Below are 13,827 nucleotides of genomic sequence, written 5' to 3'. Positions count from 1 at the left end.
CTGGTGTGAGCCATTCGCCCCGGGAGGGAGATCCCTGCTGGCCGTCTTCAACTCTTGGGCGAGTCGGACAAAGAATGACCCCGCAGGACCTAAATCTGGAACATCATTCCAGTGTGTGGTGACCCCCGGTCACGCCCCATTTCCGTCGGCACCTCCGGCCGGCCGGCGATCGCACCACCATGCCAGTGGTCGTGCCTGCAAGACCGGCCTCCGTCCTCCCGGGGCCGCCCATGCCCCAATCAGAGCCCCCCCCCCCCCCCCCCCCCCCCCCCCCCCCCCCCCCCCGATCGGCCGGCTAGCCAGGCTTCCCACACCGCCGTGGGCCGCAGCCACCTGCCGGGGTAGATCTGGCAGCACGGCGAATCGGGTCCGTCGCACAGCCGATCGGCATACATTGGGACATCTCTTTCGGCACCCTCCCCCTCCCCTCCACCGCCGCCCTCTTGTATCCTTCGCTCGAACTCCGCGGTTGGCATCCGCCCGATGTCTCGCTGGCCAGCCGGCCGTCTCGGGGTGGGGCCCGGCTCTCCGCCGTCCCCAGGCATCCCCTCGCCAACCGGCCTCCTGGCACCCCTGGCACCGGTAGATGGCAGCACGCTTTCCCCACGGCCGGGCCCCGAGGCGCCCATCCGCCCGCCCCCGAGGACCATCAGCACCCGGCAGAGCTCGTTGACCATTTCGCACCTCATGCGCCAGCGAGCCCTCCTGTCCAGCGGGCCACCGATCATGGTGCCCCGCTCGGAGCGGAGACGCCCACGCGAGACCCCCCGATCCGCGGACCACACAGGGACCCGGGGGGCGGAGGCCGTTTGTCCCCCGGCGGGGCCGGCCATGCAACCTCCGATCCATGCTGCCCGGTCCACTCCCACAGGAACACTGCCACGGCCCGGGGCTGGGGCTTGCGCGCAACATGGCCCGCCCCTCGGTGGTGCCATCTGCCCTTCGCCGCAGCCGACAGCCGACACCTCGCCGGCCGTCCCATCGGCCGCCCCTTTGACCGGGGATCTGGCCACACCCGCCACACTGGCGGCCGGCCGCCCCACCGGGGCGCCCCCTCTGCCGGGCACGCCCACCAGTCATCCCCCGGTGGATCTTTGCGCGTGTACCTCCCCGGAACTCCAGTACCCGGCAGTTCCCCTGCACTCGGATGGTACGCCCATCCCCCCCCCCCCCCCTGATGTACTGTGCCTTGCCCAATCCCTCACACTGACGAGCATGCGCCTGCCGACTTCCAGATCTCTGGCGACGGGCAGCCGGTCCAAGTGGCCCCGACTCGTCGGCTCCTCTCACGGAACTCCCCCTGCCGGCTGGCGAGTGCGACATCACTGAGGAGGTCGCCGCGCTGCCGGGCATCCTCCGTTCCCTGCGAAGCGCGGCCATACGGTACACCGGCGTCGGGTGCATCAATCCCGCGGGTGTCTCCTCCCAGACAACCCTCTCGCAGAGGCACCGGCTGGAAGACCAGCGCCGGCGGTTCCCGGTGGCCTCCTCTCGCGGCCCCGGGGCCGGGGTCGGCGGCGGCGGAGCCACGACTCTTGTGTATATTTCCGTCGGTCCGTGACGCTGCTCGGCCTGCTGCTGCCATTATCCGGACCCCTTCCTGTCCATCTCCCGTCTCCCTCCTCCCTCCTCACCCTACACACACACACACACACACACACGCACACGCACGCACGAACATGCGCCCCCTGTCGCCTCGGGGCCTCGTGCCTACCGGGCTCGTGGCTGACTGCATGATATTCTCCCCCCCCCCCTCCCCTCCCCGGTGCCCGCTCAGAGCGCATCAACGACACCGGATACACCCTCTCGGGGGCCGTGATGAACCTCAGTGTCCGACACATCTCCGGCATCTTTTCCGTGGTGGCCGCACCCACCGAGCCCGACTCCGCCCTCGAGGATGCTGCCTGCTTCTGGCTCCTGTCCACCGTCGAACGGATCCTCCTCTCGCACGAGCTTCGCCTCCTCCCGCGGTACTTTTCCGGCCGCGGCATCACCAGTACCACTGGTGGCTTGGGCTTTCCTTGGGTGCTCTTCCTTTGGAATGGTGCGCCACACTGGCTGCGCGTGCCGTGACACGTCCCGGCACCTGGGGCATGCTCTCCATGCCAGGCGATGACTGCTCTCCTCTGCTTGTCCCCCCCCCCCCCCCCCCCGCTCTCCCTCTTCGCCCTTCGGCTGGCCTCTGCTGAGGCTCCCTCCCATTCCCCCCTGACCAACTGGATCCTCCCCCTCCTGTAGGCCTGGTCGCCCAGCACTTTGCGGACATTTGCGCCCGGGCCGAGCGCTTCCTGCGGAGACGGCGGCGCCGCCTGGCGGCGCAGATCCCGGAGCCCGGCGGGCCCCGGGCCCTGGGCTCAAGCGCGGCTCCCGGCTCCGGGGCCCGGACAACCCCCATGCCGGCCGGTCCTCCCGCATGGCTCACCGGCTGGCTGAACTTGCGCAAAGGTTTGTCCACTTGAGCTACGTCACCCGGCTTGGTTGCAACCCTCTTGCTCACCTCCCTTGCACCCCCCCCCCCCACACACACACACACGCCCTCTGCCCGTCTTCCTGGGCCCCTCTGCACCTTTCGCTCCTGCCCAATGTGCCTCGACGTCGCCTTCGCACTCGAAGAAGCCAACATGGTACTCGGCCGGCACCCGGGCCAGCCGAGCCCCGACAAGGGGGCCCGCTGCGGCGGCACCCCCGCCTGTGGCATCGCCCAGCATCCCGGCGAAATGGGGGACATTGCCCGCGCCATCTACCGCTTCAGCTTGGACTTTTTGCCCCTCTTGAGGGTGGCTGCCGTGCCGGCGCCCGGGGCTGGGTGCGTCGGTGCGCCGGGCGGCTGCCCCGCCGGCTGCTGGCGCTTCGCTTGCCCCGAGGCCCGCGCTGGCAATGCCCTGCGCCTGGTGGCATGCTTGCTGAGCACCGACACCTGGCGCATCCCCCACCCGAAGGACTACCCCTTCCGCGGGGGGATCCTGGCGCCGGCCGGGTGTGGGACCTCCGGCGGGCCAGCCGGCGCCGCAGGCGGCCCCGGGCAGGCCCGCAAGCGCCCAGCTCCGGGGCCTTTGTCCGGCTCCGGGCCCGGCGGCGGCACCATTTTGGAATCTTTCTATCGCGCAGCCCGTATGGACCCCGGGCCGAGGGTAGTCCCCCGGACCGCGGGGCCGGCCATTCGTCCAGCGGCGGAATCCGTCATGGCGCCGGGCCAACGCGCTCCCCTGCGGGTGGTCGCGGCAAATCACCATCCCACGTCCGGGCCTGGGGATTCGAAGAAAGCCCCTGCTGCTGCTGCTGCTGCTGCCGCTGTTGCTGCTGCTGCTGCTCAGCAGGCAACGCTAAAGAGCTTCTTCGGAGGCCCGCGCCCCTGCCCGGAGGCCGCTCCGGAATAGAGACCCACCCTCTTCGCTGCCCTTGGCTCCTGACTGGCATGATTCCTCCTGCCTGCTTTTTTTCCTTGCCTCCAGCCTGTGGAACAGCCCCAGCGCATGGCCCGCATGGAGCCCTCTTGCCCCGCCCCTTCATATGCGCATGCAATGTTGTCTGCTGGCTGGTCGAGGGTATCTATGTATTGCTTGGCTGCTTCTTCTGATGATACGGTGCAGGCAGGGGAGGGGAGCTTTCTGCACTCGGCTTTTTAAGGGGAGGGGGGGAGGGGGGAGGGGGCGGCAAGAGTGGGGTTGTGGACCATTCGCCCGGCCCCTGCTTCCTAACAGGCATGTCACCGGGTCTTGTGCTCTGTTGTGCGGCTACGCATGGTAGACACACACTCGCATCCAGTACAGTCACTCCAGGGAGCATATGGCAAGTGTGACTGAGCCCTGGAGCATCTGTCGGTATCACGTACGCCAGACGCCGACACAGGGGGGGGGGGGGAGGCTTTTGCTGGCACCAGGTGGCAGACTTTTCCCTTCTAGACATCGAGTGGGGGTTCTTTTGAAGACGGCCCGGCCGCAGGGGTAAGGGAGGCATCTAGGGCGGGCAAGTTGACTTTTCGTCCGAGCGGCCGCCCATTGTACTGACGCAAAGAGACAGCACATGGGGCCGTCGAACTCTTGCGGTCCTCGCAGATGATGATGCCCCCTCTCAGGATGGAAGTGAGCTGGAGCCTCGGATCGGAGCAGGGGGGGGGGGGGACTCTCACCTGTGCTTGGTGTGACCCGGGGGCCGGGCCCTTTGTCTGACTTTTTTTCTCTCACTCTTTCTTGCTCCACCTACTTCCATGTGTTTGTATGTGCATGTGCATGCGTATGTATGCGCGTGTGCGCACGCGCGCAAGCGGCGGCACACAGCCTTCTTGACTCGCTCAGATGGAGGTGATTTCCGGCGAGACGAGACTGCTGTTGTTGGTCGCAGCCGGATTCGAGCCGATGACCACGGTGCACAGGTTCTTCAGGAGTTGGAAGAACCCGCTGCGCATTTTAAGGGCACGGGAGGGGAAACATTGGGTCGGCAGAGGGGAGCGTGTTGTTCGGTCGCATTCGGCGTCATACACGCATGAGTGTACAAGCAAGGCACGGGGGAGGGAGGGGGGACGTTAGTTACGGGCAGGGACTCGCCATCGACAGCAGAACCGACACAGGGCCGACAGTCACAAGGCCAAGATGCAGGCGACACAGGCACAGAGGGCCACATCCACGGGCAGGTACGTACGCCAACACCAGCGGGGCCACCACCACCCAGGGGCTGGCCGTGAAGACACCATACTCGTCCATGACACAGCCCAGCAGCGCGACCACGGCCAGGCCGATGACCGCCTCGCAGGCGGCCTCCACCGTGGACCAGATCCCCCGGCTTTCGCCGATGTCCAGCAGCCCATGGAGGCGGACCAGCGGCACGCCATCCACATCGAACTTCAGGTGCTGGAAGAAGGGCTCCAGGGCCACCGGGCTGGAGGAGGCGGTCCCGCCGATGAGGAAGGCCCCGGCCAGCAGGCCGCAAGTCTTCAACAAGAGCCCGTCCTGATCGCCGATGGATCCCGGGATTTCGGCGCCATTTGCGAAGGCCAGGCCCAGCAGGGCGGCCTCCAGGACAATGGCCGCCAGGGAGGCCAGCGCACGCAGGGCGAAATGCATCCGGACCTGGCCGCGGTGGTGGGCATCCGGCATGATGCGCTTCAGCCCTTGCGACACCAGATAACGGCCAATGAAGTGGCAGAGCCCCCCCAGGAGGAAAACCAGGAAGGTGATCGAGCCGGTGACACTGGAATACCGAGCCGGGTGCCGGCGGAGCACCGCATGCGGGATGATGAAACCGGAGCTAATCATGACGGTGGAGTGCCCGCGACGGAAAGCCCGATACGCCGAGGAGCAGAGGCTAATGGCAAGCGAAAAACATGGGCCCAGCGGGCGGGCGGGTGGGTGGGCGGGTGGGTGCATGGGGGGGTCAGGCTTAAAAAGGCGACTCATGGCGGTGGGCTTGGAACATCGCTGCTCCGTGTCGACCGCGGCTTTCGCCCGCTGCCCTTGGCCAATTGGCCCGGGGCGGCCATGACACATGTGTGCGCGATCACAACTCCGGGGGGTGGGTTGGGGCGATTGGGGGCGGACACATGCGTGCGTGTTGCCACGCCACGCACCGGAAGAACACGCGCTTGGGCTTGCGCATGTGCGGCTGCCCAGCGCGGGCAGGCTCCGTCCGATCGAGATTCATGCTGCTACTGCTGCCGCCGCCGGTCGGTGTTGGGCCGCTGGCGCCAGGCACGGGCTGGCCGCTTGCACGCGACCCCGCCCCAACCCCGCCGGCCGTCGGAGACGACAGGGCCTGGATCCGGGCCAGCGTTTGGACTTCAATATCGCCACCCAGGCCGAGACTCGGCAGGAAGAGCGCCGCCGTGGCCAGCGCCAGGGCCACCATGCCCATGATGAAGATGATGGAGTCGTACTTGAGGTAGCGGGGCTATAATTGGCGGGGGGGGGGGGGGGAAGCAGGAGGAGACACCGTCCGGTGGGCGAGTCAGACCAGCGCACGGGGCAAGGTAAAGGCCAAAAAGGGGAAACTCGAGTTCCCCAGGGCGAGCATCGTGGTCGTGGTGTGTGCGCATGTGCGTGTGTGCGTGTGTGCGTGTGTGCGTGTGTGCGTGTGTGCGTGTGTGTGCGCGCTTCCGGAGACGCACCCCGAGGATCGACGCGCCGAACAGGCCCGCCAGCATGATTCCACACCACATGGCCGTACGACCGGCGAGGCGCCCGAGGCCCACGATCGCCAGGCGCAGGCGCCCGGTGATCCACTTCGAGGGCTTGATATGGGCCTCGAAGGGCAGCAACCGGGGCAGGTGGAAGGCCGAGGCGCCGAGAGCCCCGCCGGCCGAATGGGCAGGCCCCAGAAGCGGCGTCATCCCGGTCCACTGCTGGCCGCCGGACCCGCCGCCCGGGCACCGGTCGCAATAGGCCGAGTACAGGTGCGACGCGTCGTCCAGCGGCCGGAAGCTGGGGGTTTGCTTCCAGCTGTCGCAGCAGGCCCCCTTGACCAGGAGGCACGATTGGGGCGACACTGTGGAGAGGGACTCCGGCGAGGAGAAGGGCGAGGATTCCTCCGTGCCAGACCGGCCAGTGGTGTTGATCCCGGCGGCGGCGGCGGCAGCAGCAGCAGCAGCAGCGGGGGTGGTGGCGGTGGCAAGGCCGGCCGCCAGCCCACCAGGTGGGGCCACCATGAAAATGACCGGCGCAGCAGCGGCGGCCGGGTGACGCTGGGGCCCGGCCACCAGGGGCGGGCCAATGGGAAGGCCGCTCGCCGTCCCGGCGGCGCTGGGGTCGCCCAACTCCCCGAGCAGCAGCGGGGCATCGCTCAAACTCATGGCTGAGCGCATGCGGATCAGACTGCCACCACCGGCGGCCGGGTGATACACCCGCGGGGCGGCCATCGTATCCAGCAGGCTGTTGCCGCCGCCCAGGAGGCTCGGCGCGGCCGGGGCCCGGTCCGAGGCCGGGATGAGGGCCAACGAGCCGGCACGTCCGGCGGCCGTGGCAGGCAGCATCAGGGCCTGCTGGAGCTGCTGCTGGGAGCCATTGCCCGGAGGGACGATGCCGGCGCCGGCCAACACCGGCAGATGCGCGCCGCTGGACGTGCGCAGGTCAGACGCCAGTGCGAGGTTCATCGAGGACGGCCCGGGGACAGCCAACATGCTTGACGGGCCGGAATAGATGCCCAGCATGTTGTGGCTGCTGGCCGAGCGAATGCGCGCCGACAAATACTCGGCTGACATGAGGCGCAGGGATCCATGGATGGTGGCGCCGGCCCCGAGGCCGAGTAGGGCCCGCCACAGGAACATCAGCATCCACCGGGCCCAGGTGTCCCAGAGGCGCGTGGAATTCGGCACCGAGCTGAGCCCCAGCAGGGAGCTGGCCATGATCAGCAGCCCGGCCACCAGGGACCGCGGCCGGGCCGGGGCCCGGAGGCCGAGGGCCATCTCCAACGACGCGCGCTGGTACCGCCGGACCAGGAAGATGTGAGCCACCGCGGCGAAGCCGAGGGGCACGATGGCGGCCGCGGCGGCGAACAAAATGTTCGCATGCCCGCGGGGGGGTGGCATGTCGAGAAGCATTTCGTCCTGTGCGGCGGCAATGGGGGCCCATGGCGGAGGGGGGGGGGGAAGGGGACGAGAGCGTGAAGGCTGTTCGGTTAGAAGCGGCGGGATGGCACCCAACGGTGTGGCATGCCGGAGCTCGAGCAGCAGCGAGAGCTAGAGAGGGGCCGGGCCCAAGGATGCCCACATACTCGGACATAGGTGAAGACGTTGAGTGCGCAACAGGCCAGCACGAGGGCCAGCCAGCGCGTGGCCACACCGCTGGCCACCAGGCCAATGAGGATGGACAGGGGCTTGGTCAGGCCCACGCGCTCGAGCGAGCGATAAATCTTGCCCGGGGGCTTGGTAGCCCCTGCCGGCGCCGGGGCGTCGACATAGGGCGCGAAGCTGAAGGCGAAGCTTTGCCCGGCAGCCGGCGAGCCGTCCGATGGATGGTCATGGTGATGGTGGCCATGGGCGCCTGCTTGGCGGGCCGGAGCCGAGGCTTCCGGCTGGGGCACATGCGTCACGCCAAGGTGCGAGTGGCCCTCGGCCGGAGGGCCCGGGTCCTCGGCCAGGTCGTGAGCGCTGCCATCCAGCATCAGACCCGGGGGCTGGTCATCATACTCGGCATCGTCCTCGGCCGACTCGGCCAAGTGCCCGGCATGATGGTAGTGGGCATACTCTTCGTCATCGGCCCCGCCATCTCCCTGGCCCGAGTGGTAGTGGTGGTGGTGCTGTTGCAGTGGCGGCGGGACCACATCGCTGGGAGACATGTCTCCCAGGTCCGCGGGCCCGGTGTTGATGGACCCCAGCGCGGGGATGGAGTCCAGTGAGGCCGGGCGTCCGGGCCGGGAGAGGCTCCCGAGCCCCGGGGCCGCCCGGCGGCTGTGAAGCTGTGCTAGCCCGGGCTGCCCAAGGCCGATGTCCACGAGGCTGGTTTCGGGCGAGTGCGGAAGGAGCGTCCCATCATCAAAGGGCGAGAACATGGGGTCTTGGCTGTCGCCCGTGTGGGTGAGCATATTATAGTCGGCGGGGTCCATGGTTCACCGGCTGGGAAGGAGGGGGGGGGGGCTGGCCGTGCCAGCGAGGCTTGGCCAAGGGCAGAGGTTGGGACGGGGCGAGGGTGCCCGGTGAGGGCCGAGAAAGGTGTCTCAGCCGCGAGGGGGCGCAAGCACGCGAGAGGTGTGATGCCAGCCGGGACCCGAGCAGGAACATGCAGCAAGGCGAGCAGGCAAGGCGAGAGGCTGAGAAATCAGGCAACAGGTGGACAGGGGGGGGGTGGGAAATTCCCGCGCACCGGGTGTCCTGATCCATGCCAGCCTCCTTTCAGTCGGGCAGGAGGGCCGGGGAGGGTAGGGGCGGGGGACCGCCTGGCGGGCCTGGGGGATCCGTCCTCGCAAGCCGAGGGACAGATGGCAGGTCCTTCTCCCTTCCCCTCTCCCATACGTGTGCTCTTCCGATCTGGGACCGCCTGGCGGGCCTGGGGGATCCGTCCTCGCAAGCCGAGGGACAGATGGCAGGTCCTTCTCCCTTCCCCTCTCCCATCCAGCGATCTGCACCGCCATACACACACACACATACAGGTACAGGCGCATCCCATCCTTCGCCATCCTAGTGGGAGAGGTGCGAAGGCCTGTGATGCTACGCCCGAGATCCTCTTTCCAAGGAGTTTGGCTTGTGTTCATGAGGAGAGGGCAGCAAGGGAAAGACATAGGGCGCCTGGCGCGACATATGTGCGTCTGGCAAAATCGTCGTTTGCCCTGCGGTCGGCGGGGCACCACCGGGGCGGGTTTAATTCTGGACCAACGCTGGCCGCCGGGCTCTGAGGCGCCCCTCGGACGGACATACCCAAAAGAGGGGGCCGAAATATCCAGATCGGAAGAGCACACGTTATGTGCGTCTGGCAAAATCGTCGTTTGCCCTGCGGTCGGCGGGGCACCACCGGGGCGGGTTTAATTCTGGACCAACGCTGGCCGCCGGGCTCTGAGGCGCCCCTCGGACGGACATACCCAAAAGAGGGGGCCGAAATATCCCCCATGGCATGGAGCCCCACACAGGCCCAGAGAACCGGAGTGCGCGATCGTAGTGCGTCCCCATGCGTCCTCGGGGACGGGGGTGGGGGGGGTTTGACACGGAGGCCCAGCCGAGGACCCGACATTCCGGCGGCTGGCCCAGAGGCGCGGCTCCCCTGGTCGGCCGGTTTGGCTGGAGCCGGATTTCCCCCTGCTCGCACCCTCGCCCGAGATGCCCTGGTGGGACCGGGCATGGAGGGAGGCGTGGTCAAGGCGCTACTCCTTGAGCTCTTCCAGGGCGGGGGGGGGAGCCACACACCCGAGCCCACAGGGCCCATGCGCTGGCGAGTGGCAGCGACACCGAGAGTCGCTGGGAACTGTGGGGGCGCTCGCGCGGTGGAGTTCGCACAGTGATTGAGGGCTAAATAAGTGAGGGTTTGCCGATCGCTTGGACGCCTGGCTGGCCCTGTCGCGGGAATCTCGCCTGCCCCGCCCCCGTGGCCACATTTGGGCATGCTCGACGCGCGCCATCCTGTTCCACGAAGACCCCTTTATGGGGGGCGGGGGGGGGGACGCGTGAGCGATCTCCCCCGACACTTGTGGGACAGATTTGGCTCGGCGCCGGCCCGGCTTGTCGCCCGGAGCCCCGTGAGAAATGGCGTGTGCATGCGCGCACCAAGCCCGAAGGACCGGTGTCTGCCATGCGTTGGCGGCCACCGGGGCGCGCGCAGCCAAGACAGGGAGCGCGGGAAAACACCCATATATGTGCCAACGGTTCATATTAATTTCCCCGGCACAACTTGGCCAGTTGCCCCTGTGCCCGCCTCCGCCGCGGCCACGTCTGGGCCGCCCTGGGGCTCGGCCGCTTGTGTGATCCCCCCCCCCCCCCCTGCCCCCTGCCCCGCCCCCGGCCGGCGGGGGCCTCGCCCCGGTGGAGCGGGGAACAATGGACACCACACAGCGAGGGCCCAGGCCTCGGTGTGCGTGTGACCGCCCCGGTGCCCCCTTTTCCGTGGCTTCGCGCGCGCAGCGTCGTCCCCTCACACCAAAGGGGGGGAGGGGGAAGGAGGACGAGGGGAACAACAAGGCACACATATAGATGCCGAGCCACACACGAGGGACAATCCCGACAAGCCACACGCACAGAGGCGAGAGGGACAGGGATAACACACGGGCGAAAGGGCGGTTCAATTTTTAATGAAGAAAGGGGGAGCGTATGATGCAAGGCAGTGCATGGAGCTAGTGCGGATTCCACGACCACCTGCGATCCACCTGGCACGAAGCCAAGTGGTTCACGCCTCAAATATAGGGAAAATACCAATAAAGTCATATTGACTTTACTTTAGGTATTAACCTAAAGAGAACAGATACTACACTTGATCTTAGCCGAAGCAAGAAAGCTAATCCCAAGTCCTGTCGGTGGCGACCGAGTGGGATGTACTTGTTGACTTCCTTTTCCCCGCGAGGGGGCGGACTGAAACTTGCGTCCACATTAGAATGCCATTCAAGGGGAGGCGCCCCTCCCCTCGGACCGCAGTCCATTGCTTACTCCCCCGGCCCCCCCAATCTCTCCCCGCCCTTCCTGGAGTCCGGCTTGCCGTTTCTCGGGAGAATGGATAGTTGAGACCATTTTTTATGATGAACATTATATCCCCCGGTAGCCCATCTTCCCCTGCCGTGTCTCCCCCGCCCTGGGAGGGGGGAGTCCACCCCAGCAACCAACCATCTCACAGCACACGCGGTCGGGGAACCAGGCTTTTTTGATTTCACCGCCCTGTCCTGCGGGCCGATCCTCCCCAGCACCCCCCCCCGCCCCCGCCCCCGCCCGATTTCCCCTCGCCCCGATCTGTTGGCCATTTCCATCTCCAGCATTGGCCATGTTCCTTGCGTCCCTTGTTCCCCGATGGTCGTCGACCCAGGCTGCCAGACCCGTTGCTGGACTTTTTCGGTCCTCTCTCCGTTCCATGGGCCAAGTCTCTGGGACACCCCCCTCCCCTTGCAGCCTTCCTCCCTGTTCGTCTTGCCTCCTCCCCGCTCGATTCTCCTCCCTCCCCCCCCCTCTCTCTCTCTCTCTCTCTCTCCCCCCCCCCTGCTCCCGCCCTGCCTCCCTTCCCGTCGCTTACCCTCCACACCTCTGTGTAGCCCTGCGCCCCTTCTCCACCGACGCCTCGTCCTTCGCTGCCATGTCCGCCGCCCAGCCCGGCACCAAGATCATCGCCACCCACTCCGGGACCTTCCACCTGGATGAGGCTCTGGCCACGTACATGCTCTGGCAGACGGAGGAGTTCAAGGGTGCCCAGCTGGTGCGCTCGCGCGACGCCGAAGTCCTGGCCACGGCTGACGTTGTGTACGATGTCGGGTCGGTCTATGACCCGGCTTCGCACCGTTATGATCATCACCAGCGCGAGTTCAGCGATGTCTTCGGCCACGGCTTCACCACGCGCCTCAGCAGCGCCGGGCTCATTTACCGGCACTTTGGCCGGGAGATCGTCGCCAAGAAGGTCGGCATTCCGGAGTCCGACCCCAGCTTCCAGGCCATCTACCTGCGCCTCTACCGGTCCTTCATCCACATGGTGGATGCCATCGACAATGGTGTTGGCGCCTGTCCCTGCAGCGAGCGTCTCTTCATGGACAGCACCTCCCTGAACTCCCGCATCAGCCGTTTCCTCCCTCGCTGGGATGAGGAGGAGACCGACATGGATGTGCGTCTCTCCGCCGCCCTCCATGGGCTCCCTGCCATCGGCCCCCCGATTGCGCTTTGTGCATGTTCCACTTGTGATTGGATGGGCATGCTGGCATGCTCCTCCATTTGTCCACACATACGCACGCGGACACGCACACACGCGGACACGCGGACACGCGGACACGCGGACACGCGGACACGCGGACACGCACACCCGCACACCCGCACACCCGCACACACACGCTCACATCACCAACTAACCTTTCCCCCATCTCCTCCAACCATGCCGCCTTCCTTGGATCTCCCAGGAGCGCTTCAAGAAGGCCGTTGCCCTGGCCGGCGAGGAGTTCGAGTATGCCATCGAGCACGTCAAGGGGACCTGGCTGCCAACCCGCAACATTGTCCGTGACGCCCTGCGCGCTCGCTTTGACCACCACCCCAGCGGTCAGATCATGGTCTTCGACTCGTTCGCCCCCTGGCAGCAGCACCTCTTTGACCTGGAGATCGAGGATGAAATCCCCGAGGCCCAGCGCCCGCTTTACATTCTCATGCCCTCCCCGGACAGCTTGTGCGCACCCTCCACCTCCCTCTGCATTTGCCCTTGAGCAAGCCGACTTGTGACTGACCCCCCGCCCCCCCGCCCCCCCCCTGCCCCCCCCGGCCCCGGCCTTGTGCACATGCGATGCCCGTGTAGCCGCATTCGCGCTGTCGGCATCTCGCCCACCTCCTTCGAGTCGCGCAAGGCCCTCCCGGCTCCGTGGCGCGGTCTCCGCGACGGTGAGCTCTCCACCGTGGCCGGCGTCGAGGACTGCACCTTCGTTCATGCGAGTGGTTTCATCGGCGGTAATGCCACCTTCCATGGCGCCCTGCAGATGGCCATCCGCGCCATCGAGCACTAAGTCATCTCCTCCCCTGCACTACACTCCTGTTGTCTTTTCTCTCTCTCTCTCTCTCTCTCCCCCATCCGGATGTCCACTCCGACATATGCACTCTCTTCCTTCCTTTCCCTGTATTTGTCCCCCCCCCCCCAGACTCCCTCACCTCGGGCATGGAGGGGTCCCAGCATCGTGCCCGCTTGGCGCCGGACGCCGCTGGCGGTGCTACTTCATTCCTTCCCACCCGCACTCCACTGCTTCATAGATGTCGCTACTTCTGCTTCCCGTCCTCCTTTTTTTTGTCAGCGGACCGGAATGCGGTCTTGCCACGGCCCCTACCCTCGATGCCTTGTGTCCTGCTCTGGGAGTGTGACTCCGAAAGGTTGTATGGCCATGTCGCGGGGGGGATGGGACTGCGCCGCCGTTCCGTCTCGATTCCTCTTGATCGGCGAGTGCCTGGCATGGTGGCGCACTTGGCTCAAAGGCCTCTCCTCGACCAGCTACTTTCCTTTCTTGGGCTGGGTCTCAACAGAGCGCCAGCCTGCTCTGCCTTTTCCCAGCACACACACGCACGCATACAACTAAGCACGCTTCCGGGCTTTGAAGCCCGGGCGCCCCCGTCCACGGCACCATACTTGTCCGCGGTTCTCCCCCCGAAGGGCAGCCGGCCACATGAGGCCGGGCCCCAGCACTAGATGCACCGGCACCTGGACCGTCAGCATATGCCAACGCATCGGGGATGTTTTCTCCTCCCCCCCGTGCCCG

General features: G+C 66.8%; 3 protein-coding genes across 3 annotated transcripts; 2 read left to right on the top strand and 1 right to left on the bottom strand.

The window, feature by feature from the left end:
* Positions 1–396: 396 nt before the first annotated feature.
* Positions 397–3,377, top strand: H696_01143 (hypothetical protein; the record flags this gene model as incomplete). The annotated part of the gene is made up of 5 exons (XM_009495024.1): positions 397–1,150; positions 1,236–1,553; positions 1,778–2,044; positions 2,239–2,445; positions 2,614–3,377. The coding sequence occupies exons 1-5, from the start codon at positions 484–486 to the stop codon at positions 3,375–3,377; spliced, it is 2,223 nt and encodes a 740-aa protein (XP_009493299.1). The 5' UTR covers positions 397–483.
* Positions 3,378–4,178: 801 nt separating this feature from the next.
* Positions 4,179–8,532, bottom strand: H696_01142 (hypothetical protein; the record flags this gene model as incomplete). Its single annotated transcript, XM_009495023.1, has 5 exons — positions 4,179–4,397; positions 4,639–5,301; positions 5,564–5,883; positions 6,101–7,534; positions 7,702–8,532. 5 exons carry the CDS (start codon positions 8,530–8,532, stop codon positions 4,292–4,294), a joined length of 3,354 nt encoding a protein of 1,117 aa, XP_009493298.1. The 3' UTR covers positions 4,179–4,291.
* A 3,155-nt stretch (positions 8,533–11,687) lies between these two features.
* H696_01141 (hypothetical protein) lies at positions 11,688–13,086 on the top strand (the record flags this gene model as incomplete). The annotated part of the gene is made up of 3 exons (XM_009495022.1): positions 11,688–12,206; positions 12,496–12,755; positions 12,882–13,086. The coding sequence occupies 3 exons, from the start codon at positions 11,688–11,690 to the stop codon at positions 13,084–13,086; spliced, it is 984 nt and encodes a 327-aa protein (XP_009493297.1).
* Between the last annotated feature and the right edge of the window lie 741 nt (positions 13,087–13,827).

The sequence above is a fragment of the Fonticula alba genome, assembly GCF_000388065.1.
Source record: "Fonticula alba strain ATCC 38817 unplaced genomic scaffold supercont2.2, whole genome shotgun sequence".
In the NCBI taxonomy this organism is placed as follows: domain Eukaryota; order Rotosphaerida; family Fonticulaceae; genus Fonticula; species Fonticula alba.
This window is presented reverse-complemented; position numbering and strand designations above follow the sequence as displayed.